The sequence below is a fragment of the Macrobrachium rosenbergii genome, chromosome 11 (genome assembly GCF_040412425.1).
Source record: "Macrobrachium rosenbergii isolate ZJJX-2024 chromosome 11, ASM4041242v1, whole genome shotgun sequence".
Taxonomy (NCBI): domain Eukaryota; kingdom Metazoa; phylum Arthropoda; class Malacostraca; order Decapoda; family Palaemonidae; genus Macrobrachium; species Macrobrachium rosenbergii.
Window position 1 is genome coordinate 12,342,135 of NC_089751.1, and position 12,224 is coordinate 12,354,358.

The 12,224-nt window shown below is 35.6% G+C and overlaps 1 protein-coding gene across 2 annotated transcripts in view; it reads left to right on the plus strand.

Moving 5' to 3' along the window:
* Nucleotides 1-12,224, plus strand: part of LOC136843148 (neuropeptide F receptor-like) — a 143,897-nt gene that overhangs the window by 11,441 nt on the left and 120,232 nt on the right. For both annotated transcript variants that reach the window (XM_067111199.1, XM_067111200.1), the window contains exon 2: nucleotides 2,445-3,534. In XM_067111199.1, coding sequence (XP_066967300.1) covers nucleotides 2,944-3,534 — 591 coding nt within the window. In that variant the 5' untranslated portion in view covers nucleotides 2,445-2,943. The remainder of the gene's footprint in view (nucleotides 1-2,444; nucleotides 3,535-12,224) is intronic.

Consider the following 12,224-nt stretch of genomic DNA (forward strand, 5'->3'; position numbering starts at 1 on the left):
ACCGGCCTCTAGCTGCAACCCCTTTCATTTGTTTTACTGTACTTCTATCCTTATTATCTTTCCTCCATCTTGCTATAATTATTTCCAAGTGCAACTGCCAGGTTTTCCTCTTGTTACACCTTTCAAGCCTACCTACTTTCAATTTCCTTTCCAGAACGGAATGATCTCATAGGTCCCAGTGCTTGGCCTTTGGCCTAAACTCTATATTCCATTCCATTCAACGCCAGGAGACGCAAAGGGCCTCCGTGAAATTCCGCCGCTCATGTCTTTCTAGTGTTTTGTCTGTCACAAATCTCCACTCATCTCCAACGTCCTTTCTCATAGTTATTATCCAAGTAGGTCTATGTCTTTAAACACTTTTGGTGGCCATAGAAACCCAGCTGACAATATAAGGTACCGTTCTCCTAAGGGTTGCGCCAAGGACATAGTCAAGCCATCTCTCATTTTACATATGGAACTTCAGTTATTTTCCTTATGGTATAATTTCTCACCCCGTCCTAAATTTAACTCTTAATATTATCATGGAAGCTTAATTTTCAAACTAAAGCAACAATTTAATACGGTTTATTGTCATGCCCTGATTCAGAACCGTATAGCCATACAGATCTTATTTGACACTTTGCATAACCTCACATTTGTATTCAGTTTTACTGTATTTGATTTCCAAATATTCTTCAGTCTGTTCAGCGTTTGAGTTGCCTTTTTCAGTCTTCCACTACACTCCACTGAAGAGAGCCAGTAATGGATGTCTTTGTTCTTAACTATTTGATTCTGTCTCGTCAGTCCTGTCTCTATTTTTCCTTCTTCTTGTCCCCGATAAGTTTGGAATACTTCGCCGGTACTGAAAAAAAAAAATGTTCCTGGTTATCTCTCTGTCCGTAGCAACTCATAATTACTTTTGCTTTTATCTGCTTCCAAATTAGAGAAGAAATTCGCAAAAGTTATTTCAAATAACATGAGCACCTCATATTAAGATATAATGAATTAAAAATATTTTAAAACACTCATGGTGCCAGGCAGAATCCATGTTACACATAAATCGCCCCATGCCAAAATTTTGATAACAAAAGATATATCCCGATATGCTTCCAAAAATCATCATTGTGTCTGGATTACACTATTGAGTTACCAGAGGGGGATTATGTAAGTTTAGGTTAAATAACCGTTGAATCATAACAAATTTCTATTGCATTTACGTCATACAGTATCATGATATGTTGAGACGTTTTATTGTCGTTCCGAAAAAAATCATGTAATCGCAATCGCCTATTCAGTCGCCCAGCAGTATTATTTCAGAAATAACATTGTTTTAAGGCAGACTACGTTTGCAAAATATATATCATATTCATATCAGTCATGATATTAAATGAAACTTTGTTTTATAGTCGTGATGTGCAGAAGTACTGAGATGCGTTCATGTGAGTAGTGTATTTACTATGTTTTATAGTCGTGATGTGCAGAAGTACTGAGATGCGTTCATGTGAGTAGTGTATTTACTAATCTAATTATGTAAAGGACATAAAATTAATTCACACATGTTCGATAACAACGCAGCATCGGGTAAAAGTAAAAGACCAGTTTTACTCTTTGGTGAAATTAGCTAGAGCAACTTCACTTTTCAATACGGCCTTTTTTTTTAGATATCCTCTTAATCACTGACATCTTGAGTGGCAGGAGGTTATCGTGTTTCTTCGGCGCATTGTTTACTTGTTTACATTATCATCCAAGTATGGATATAATCCTAAGGGCATCAGTTACAATACGGCTAACACCAGCAGGACTTGTGGTTGTAACAATGGCAGGAGCGGACTATCATTAAAAATGTCACTCTCATAATGCTGCACTATCCAGTCAGGCATAGTGATATCAATTTTTGTTTCTTCCCCTTTCACAAACTCAGAAAAACTTCCGAAATTCATAATTTACTGAACATCCAATGAATTTTGCCGTTTAAGTAAAATGAGTAGTCAGCTTAACTTTGCAAAAAAAATATTCTGAGTAATAAATATTCACTGAAGGAAATGTTGTCATTTGTAAGTAGGTTAATGCAATATATTACTATCTGATGAACTCACACTTCTTGAGCATGAGCAGTTTTGTATATAAGTAAGCATATATGTATACTGAAACTAATATGTCAATTTCCTTTATTCAGAAGTCTTAGAAGTATGGTATAATATGTTTTCTCTGAGAAATGTTAAAAAAAACCAGGCAGTTAAATAACTGATTAATGTATAAATATCCTCCCTGCCGTTGACATAAACGGAATTAAAAAGTATAATGAATCAAGGGGTTTCTTTAGTATTATAATAACTGGGTAAGTCACTTTCGATGTTACTTTGTTGAAATTGCACAACCCGTCAAATCATTGCGAAGCCCAAACCGTCATTACTGATGATGAAATTTTCATGAAGATTAATGTCATGTGTTGATATTTTTTTCAGAGGATATTAGGATTAAATTCACAGATACCTTAAACTTCGTGTGTTAACTATTGCTTATTGCTTAACAGGCGATGAAACTGATCGGAGTTAAGTCCATGTAGTGACAAAGAGACGCATTTAAACCACAGTTAGCGATGTCTGCCTCAGCAATGTCGAATATTGTATCAGATGTGTTGTAAGGCATACGAAGGAAACAGTGTTCCTCTTTTTTTGTACATCATCATAAATACTGATGAAAATGATTCGTGAATAAGCACAATATATCACAAACGCGAGAAACCGGTTTTACGAAGGTGACAAGTGAAATGGAACATACCAACTTGCACGTATTTCAGAAGCCTTTTGTACTTATAAAAAGACTGAAAATCACTGGATCTTCCGCTCATGTTAAAAGTGGTTGAAGTAGACAGTAAAAAAAGAAAGAACAGTTCTCTGATGTGAGGCCAGGCCAGAGAATAGAACACTGAAAGACTTGTGGAATTCAACAGATGTGTTTATAATGCTACGCAGCTTCCTAGAATCGTGGAACTCCTCCGCTCAAACAATGGTGTCGACTACAGTTAATGGCTCCCCTGAGGTCTCTCCTAGCGCTACAGTTGGTTTCGACGACGACTCGTTGGAATTCCAAGACGCCTCTTTCGATTTTCTGACTCTTACGAATTTGGACAGTAACCTCACGAATTTCGCGAAAAACTTCTCTTGGCTCCTGAATGCCTCAGACAGCCTGAACATAGAGCTCATCAACAAGTTCCAGAGAAACCGAAGAGTCAACGACGTAGCCTACTATTGTCTGATCGTGGCCTACAGCCTCTTGATTATCCTTGGGGCTACAGGGAACTCCCTGGTCGTGGTGGCCGTCATTAGAAAGCCTACGATGAGAACGGCACGCAATGTTTTCATCATCAACCTCGCCATTTCCGACCTGCTTTTGTGTATGGTGACAATGCCCCTGACGCTGGTCGAGATTCTGTCTCAGTACTGGCCTCTCGGGGACCATCCGTTCCTTTGTAAACTTGTAGGGACGCTTCAGGCAACATCAACTTTCGTCTCTACAATCTCCATTACTGCCATAGCTCTCGATCGATACCAGGTGAGTTTCTCTCTCTCTCTCTCTCTCTCTCCCTCTCCTTATATGAAAAATACATTTTAAATCTACAATATCGCTAAATATTCTAACATTTTTTGTAAATTTGTTATTTATTAATAAGGAAGAGGGTAAGCCATTCTAATTTCTATAATAAAATATTAGGTGCCATTATCCTGTGTTTTGATAACTTCACATCACTGACTTTGAATGTAAAGGTAAATGATCTCAGGGCACTAGTACCCTTTAGGTTATTTTTTCTCTACACGAATACATCACCCATATTCTTTTGCGGGAACATATTCTTTTGCAAAGAGAGTAAGCGGATATTGATGTGTTCCTTTCATCTAGAAATATTTGCACTAGTTCATACCTTGTTCGCAGTTCGTTAGCCCATTTGGCCTACTTATTTTTAACAATGAAGTTCTTTTCTTTTCATGGAAGGTGACTTCTCATTGGGCATATGGTAGAGCCAATCCCATAACTGGACATGACCCTTGGTTTTTGACAGAATTTATCCCGAAATTTATTGTGTTAGGCCTTAAGGTTCTTACGGCATAGCCAATCTATGGCAGTTATTTTCTTCTTATTATGTTTACCTAACCCAGTTATAATCAAGATTTATTTTGTGCACCAAATGAAATTACGATTAATCACATCAATGAATCACTTTCGAAGATGTCTAATCGTTACATTTCCATTACCTTCACAAAAGTGTTATACCATAGATAAAATCATTTTTTCCAGCGGAGCGTGTGTGTAATGTTTTTTTTTTTTTTATCTCGAGCAAGAATAACTTTTTATCTATTTTTGGAGACCACACAACGTTTGGAGAGGACAAAAAACATATTTTCTGGAATTCGCTTGCCAGCAAATATAAATAGTCTAGGTGCAACCACAAAAAGTTAGTTCTAACTAAGATATATATATATATATATATATATATATATATATATATATATATATATATATATATATATATATATATATACTGTATATATATATATATATATATATATATATATATATATATATATATAAATTATAAATATATATATATATATATATATATATATATATATATATATATATATATTATAGTAGACAGATAGTATAAAATCAAGGCTATCGCTTTGTATAAAATCCTTAAGTCTATTTTCCTAAACCTATAGACCGAAAAATACAGAACAATATATTGTACCCAATACATGGGTACGATTCTATTGCCAAAAATACCCGAAGTAAACAAATATGTAAAGAAATAAATGGCGAAGCCCAAAGGAAAAGAACATCAGAACACAAATAAACCGGAGCAATAAACCCTTATCGGGAGGGAAGTTGAGTCCTCCGGCATGATAAACAGGAATTCAAGGAATGCCATAAATGGTCCGTTGATTCCAGGATCAGCAATGGAAAATAGAATTGGAATCGGGCAACGCTCGAACATTCTTTGCTGTGATCCAAAGGGGAATACGGACGACGTCACAAAGTCGGGAGAGAATTCCCCGTAGAACCTTACTGTATATCTTCAAATAGCTGGGAAACCAGCGTTAGATATACGAGGTGACGTAAATATTAAAGATTACGATCATTTTAACTGATAATAGATCATAGCCCTTCCTCATTTTGCCAATAAAGTTTATATACATATGTAAAAGTAATTCTTGAAATGCTAATAATGCATATATATATATATATATATATATATATATATATATATATATATATATATATATATATATATATATATATATATATATATATACATACACACATATACATATATATAGTGTGTGTGTATGTATGTATGTACGATTAGTATGTACGATTAATGGCTAGAGGTGTCAATCACTATTTGGTTGACGCAAAAGGAACGATAGATATAAGACCAAGTTACAGAGGAAGTGAGGAAACTGTGGCTGTAATTATAAGGTGTATATGAGAGGACATGGGTGGCAGATAGGTTAAGTTTAAAGACAGGTTGACAAAGTATATAAGGATTATGTAAAATTTAATGAAAAGGTCATGGGGATAGCGGGGAGTGTTTGTATATAGAAGGGTTTCTAGAGAAAATAAGACTAGTACCTGATGGGACGAAGAAAAGAGATTTAGTAAGGAAAAAAATGAGACTATTTCCGACGCGATTTCTTGAAAGAAGAAAATGTCATAAAAGTGGAAACTGAAGATGTTCTGGAAGTCCTCGTACGCAGGACCTTCCAAGAATGTTTGGTCCTAAAGTTCGTGGAGGCCATAAAAATACCTTTCCCTTCCTTGAAGTACAAATCAGAAAGTCTCCTGCAGGATACTCCACCTTTGTTTACGGGAAACATGCTAACATCCGTAGTAAGGTACACCAGATATTCGAAAAGATATTGCTGGATAACTTCAACAGAAAGGCGCTCACATGCTTTTCATCTTAGAGAAGTGCAACAGAGGAGACAGATCAATCAGCACAAATCCTTATTAACAATCGTTTATCCATTCAATGTAGACTGGCAGCTCCATTCCACCATGAAAACATGATACTAAAGGTAAGAACAAGACTACAACAGCAGTGACTGCTGTGATAAATCATCCATGAAATCTTTTATTAGGACATTTTCCGCAAAGAAGGACACTAAGATGATGAGGCCGTGTAGAGAAGCAGCCCGAATAGTAAGACCAAGGTCTTTGGATCTTGAGCAAGACTACCCCCTGGCCGTCGAGTCTCGTTGATTTAGTAATTTATTATACAATATTGTTTATTTGATAATTTATTATACAGTATTGTTGACTCATTAATTCAGTACAAGATCCTTCAACAATGATATACTTACGATGAAAACCCTGGCCAGGACCAGCCCCCTTCCTCGTCCCCCACCCAGAGACGACGTAAAGAGGTACAATGAAGTATACCCATTTACATGCTCTGTTGGCAGATGTCATCAAAATTATATAAGCATGACTAATATACTACTCTCGACATGTTTTTCTCCTGGCACCTTCGAAGGTGCACAATCTTCAGGCATTTCAGTCAGCTCTGTGCAAGACGTCTCGACTAGATGGAGTTAATAAGTACCACAAAAATAAAGAAGAAGAAGAAGAAAAAGAAGAAGAAGAAGAAGCTAACGATGAATTCCACGAAGAAGAGGCAGTTACAAACTACGACTCATAACCAGGGGAGTAGTTTGGTACCAAATTTGGTGCAGAGCAAATGATCGGTGTCCTTATTAACTATCACCAGGGCTATCTCCATAACACCGGTGGGGGTCGCACGTACCAGGTCCTACTTTACTGGACCAACCCGTAACGGAACCCTTTGGAAGTCGAGTATTCTCACACAACAACTAGGCCTCAACCAATCACAATTCCAGCATTCACCACACCAACTTGATCCCGGTATCCTAATAAGAATAAAGCCTATACCATTCTTGTTATTAATTCCATCCATGATCACCTAAGCAGTTTTAATATTCAAAATTTTATTTTAAGCGTTTCTTCATGTCATTTGGGCAGATCCCCGCCGGACGCAAAAATTATTAGAAAGGTGTAGAATGCCCTGTACACGATAAATGCAGAAGAAATTGTTGTCTAATTTATAATGTTAATAATAATATCGATAATGAATACATTAATTTTCACTATTATGACGCTTAATTTTATGTCTGTCACTATCATGCCACTACTTGTTGCTGATTCTTTTATCATTATTTGACGCCTGTGTTATTGTCAGTTTTCTTGTTATTCGTGATGCTATTACTGTTATTTGTGTTAATTTTACTTTTAAAAGAAGGAGTGGTCGGTCAAAGTGAAATAACAAATATTAGATCAGACTCAGAGGCCCTGCCTAACGAAGCTTATATTTTCCTGACAAACTGAATTTTTCCACAGAAGAATATAGAAACCAACTTTACCGTTGTTGCTCTGGAAAATTTATAAAGTTTATAAAGAAAATGTAGTCAATAAATTACCTGGAAAGTAAACAGTGTTGTGCTCGGCTTCCCTTCTTCAGCAACTGAATTTTGAAGATAAGAAAGCATTCTGCAGAATTTGAAAGCTTGACCTTAAGATTGCAAATGGAATTCTGGCATTTAACGCTCTCTCTCTCTCTCTCTCTCTCTCAATCAATACATATTATATATATATATATATATATATATATATATATATATATATATATATATATATATATATATATATATATATATATATATATATATATATATATATATGTGTGTGTGTGTGTGTGTGTGTGTGTTTGTGTGTATGATATTCGTGCACACGTGAAGTGTGTATGTGTGGGTAACTGTTCATTTACAGCAAGTAGGAAATGTTAAAAATTTTCCGTGCAAAGATCTCAAAACAATACTATTATCATTCAGATGAATGCTCAGAATGACGTCAACATGTTAAAGAGTCTTTCCTCACTATTAAACCTCATTGTAATGGCTTGTTTACTGCAATCATTCACTCATTATCCGAGAATTTCATTTAACAGAATTTCCATGTTCTAAACTGTTTTGAGGATCATTTAAATTTAATTAACTAATCCTGTATTTATAATGGTTTGATAACTTTTTTTTCAAAGCGGATGTGCCTATTCGTTTCACCGAGGAAAATATGAGAGACATATGAAATATTTTGCAAAGTTTTGATTTCATTAATCAATATTAGAAAAGTGGCAAATCCATCTAACTGTTCATGACATGTTTTCATGAGCAAACTCTTTCCTTCCTGAAAAACGTAAGTTAAATGAAGCTTTGATACGGTTGTCAGTAAGAGTGTCGTTCGGTGATTTCTCAGTGGAAAATATCGTTAGTTATCAAAAACATCAGACCTGTGCACTAGTATAATAGGAATGTGGTATAATGTAACTCGAGTGTAATTATTTACCCACTTATTACTGTATAATTATTTGCCCACTTATTCAGAATAACATCAGATAAAAAAGTCAATTGCAAAAAACTTTCCATAGATTGGAGTGTCCTTACTTGAGGGGAGAGAAAACATAAAGAAAATAATAACTAGTCTAACAATAAGTCAACAAAGAGATAAGATTATAAAAACACGAAAGGCAATGCACGCCAAAAAAAAAAAAAACTAAGAAATAGTGCATTTTATCGTAAACACTAATAGTGCCAGCAGGGTCTTCCCATACGTTTTCAGAACACAAAAGATTTTTGCAAGACGAATTTTTGGTACTGGGAGCACAACAATAGAACAGCTTTACAGAATAAAAAGTCTTGTTCCATGCATAGAGAGCAGCACACAAGTTCTAGATGAGAGGACAAGGAGGGTAATAACAGGTATTCTCTGATAAAGTAGAGATTAGCACAAATGATTAAACAGAAAACCTCCTGGTGGTATCCGGAATTCCAGTTACCATTACTGGGAGAAGCAACTCTTATTTAAAACAGTCTTTCGTAAGAGATGAATATTCCCAGAGATATCGGATGAATAAGATTCTAGGAAAGGTAGAATAAGTTGTAAGAAGCTTTGGCACGAATGTAATAATTTCGCTCTTTTTCTTTCAGCATTTGATGGTTCATTTTCAAAAGTGCTGGGTGAAAAAAAGCTTATAGTCAAAGTTCTAAAGTCAATCAACACAATGTTAGTTATGAAGAGTGAATTTTCAATCTAGAAAACAGAAGTATACCTTAGTTTAACCAGACCACTGAGCTAATTAACAGCTCTCCTAGGGCTGGCCCGAAGGATCAGACTTATTTTACGTGGCTAAGAACCAACTGGTTACCTAGCAACGGGATCTACAGCTGATTGTGGAACCCGAACCACATTATAGCGAGAAATGAATTTCTATCACCAGAAATGCATTCCTCTAATTCTTCACTGGCCGGCCGGAGAATCGAACGCGGGCCTAGCAGAGTGCTAGCCGAGTACGATATCGACCCATCCAATGAGGAACTTAGAAAAGAATATGATCGGCTTAGCGAAAAGAATTTATTTTTGCTGGAGTTCAGCTTTATACTTAACTTACTGGCATTTAACAAGGGAAATGGCAGCGTGAGACCCTGAGTCCCAGAAGAGCAGAGAAGGAAGTAGATCTACCACAAGCTAAGCAACACTGATGAAAACTAGCACCTATAATATCTGAGGTCTCAATCCACTCTCTTACTTTCAGTAGCGTCGAAGTACCTGCCCGAACGCTACGACTGTATTTACCCATGAACGCCAGTTATAGGGCTTTACAGAAAAAAGATATATATATATATATATATATATATATATATATATATATATATATATATATATATATATATATATATATATACACACACAGTATGTGTGTGTGTGTGGGGAGGAGAATTATTAATAAAGACAAAACATATTGTAATTATTACTATATGTGTAATGAATATGCCAAATTTATATTCACGAGCAAAGGAACAGGAGCTCGCATACGTCCTGCTTCCTTTTAGGAGTAGAACCTCAGTTGGTGATTAGAACTGAAACCAAGTTTTGGTCCTTATCACTGATTTCCATTGATTTTAATAAAGGACTTTGATGCAGTTAAAACTGAACCGCACAACCATCTTCACAAATTACGGCCCTCGCTGTCATGGTAGAAACAGACATAAAAGGTAGGTTAACCATTTAAGAAATAAAGAAGGGGGTTGAGTTTGCATGAAGATACCCTGAGAACGTAATCGAGAAGCATTACTAATCCGCAATCGCCTACAGAGTGATTATGAACTGTCTCATTTATCCAACTGTTTCCTATCGACAGATGGAAATATCATTTGTTTCCTCCAGGCAACTGCTAGACAAGCAGGTCATGAAAGCATCTTTGCTGTTATACATTCAGACCTGGATCTGTATGAAACGTGAACTGAAGAGACCTGGAGCTGAGATTTATGACTAGCTCAGAAAAAAAAACAGAACTTATCCATTAATTCCTAATCTGCAGGTGATCATCGTTTGAGTGGTTCAAAACATCGAAGAACAATTTTGGAGCATCTGGTGGTTCATTATTCAGTAATTCTGACCGTTCATCAAATGACTACGGGGAAATGTATGCCTAGTTAAAATTCTGTTGTCGCCATCACGACAAATGACTTGCCTAATCATTTCTAAGGAGTATAAATATAGTGAAATGTTTTTGAAAATAATATTATTCCAGACTGTCTTTTTTTTTTTTTACCAGAGAGGGGTAACTATGGTATAAACAACAATGCATACCAGTTTGGATTAGGTGATGCATAACTGTCCTACAATATCAAGACACTCTTCAGACACTCTCTCTCTCTCTCTCTCTCTCTCTCTCTCTCTCTCTCTCTCTCTCTCTCTCTCTCTCTCTCTCATGACAAATTCAAAATTTTTCCACAGGAATATCCTGACAGCCAAAAATGCAACAGAACATGACAAACCTTATTGTGACACTACAAACGACAAACACTTCTTGAAATTATACTGAGCATCGTCACGGCAGAGATTTTCACAAAAGCAATATACTCTGCATCTCCTTAGGGACAAACTTTTGAATTTCCTCGCGTTTCCAGTGCCTCGCTTCCTTCGAAATTAGATTGAGCTTTTATCCTTTGCTTTCCCTCTCTCTCTCTCTCTCTCTCTCTCTCTCTCTCTCTCTCTCTCTCTCTCTCTCTCTCTCTCTCTTAACACACCGGCAAAGCAAAGATCATGCAAATCATTCCCAGTATAGCCAGACATTTGTTGCTAAAGCTACAGAGTATTCCAGTCTTCAGATATCTTATTCCTAGCCTTAAGGTTGTAATCTTTCCACACATGCTTAGATTTCTACTTAAAGACTTCGATATTTTGTCATGTGGCAGACAAAAGAGTAAGCCGGACAAATAATCGTTGGATTTAAATGCACAACCTTTTAATTACTAGTAAAAAACGTAATTATTTCACAAGGCAATTTTTTAAAACTTTTTCTAAACGGCAGACAGGAGGAAAACTATGAACGAAGTATTCGTAATCAGTCATCGTACCCTGAGTATAATGCTAATGCTAATTTATTCTTTTAGAACAAAGCATTAACACGCTGAATAAACTAGGTTATTAACAAAAGAAGTTTAGGAAAAAATGAAACTTCCATAGAGAATATAAACAAACAAAGGAAGTTTAGGAAAAAATGAAATTTCCATAAAGAATATAAACAGAGTTGCATATGTAAGCAACGCAATATTATCTTACATACTGACAGTATATAACTAAAACTATACAAATGAAAATCAAAACATAATCACAGAGAAAGAGATTCCTAAAGTAGGTTATCAAAAAGAACCCGCATGCAAGATGAATAATAAAAATACGGAGAACGCCTGTGAAAAATAAGAGAGAGGATTAAGAGAAACTGAGCTAAAATGATCAGTCTATGCCTGAATATTCAGATGAGACGAGCTCTTATTCCTGTGTTAAAGTAAACAGGAATTCACGATTCAACGGAAATTTCTTCTTAAATGACCATGTGAATGAGGTATATAGATAATGTAAATGAATATTAAGGGTTACTGAATAGACTTGAAAGGAAAAAGATGGGAAATATCATTTAAAAACCTAGTATGTTTATAAATAAAAAAGCGCGATTGTATTATTTCATCTGTTGTATCAATCAAAATTTAAAATAAATTGAAACTATGATGACATATTTCACATTTAAAGCCTGGTTCTCGTTCCTGTTACTTTTACCCCGACTTACATAACATTCCTCTATGCACGAAAAAGTATTGAACATTTAA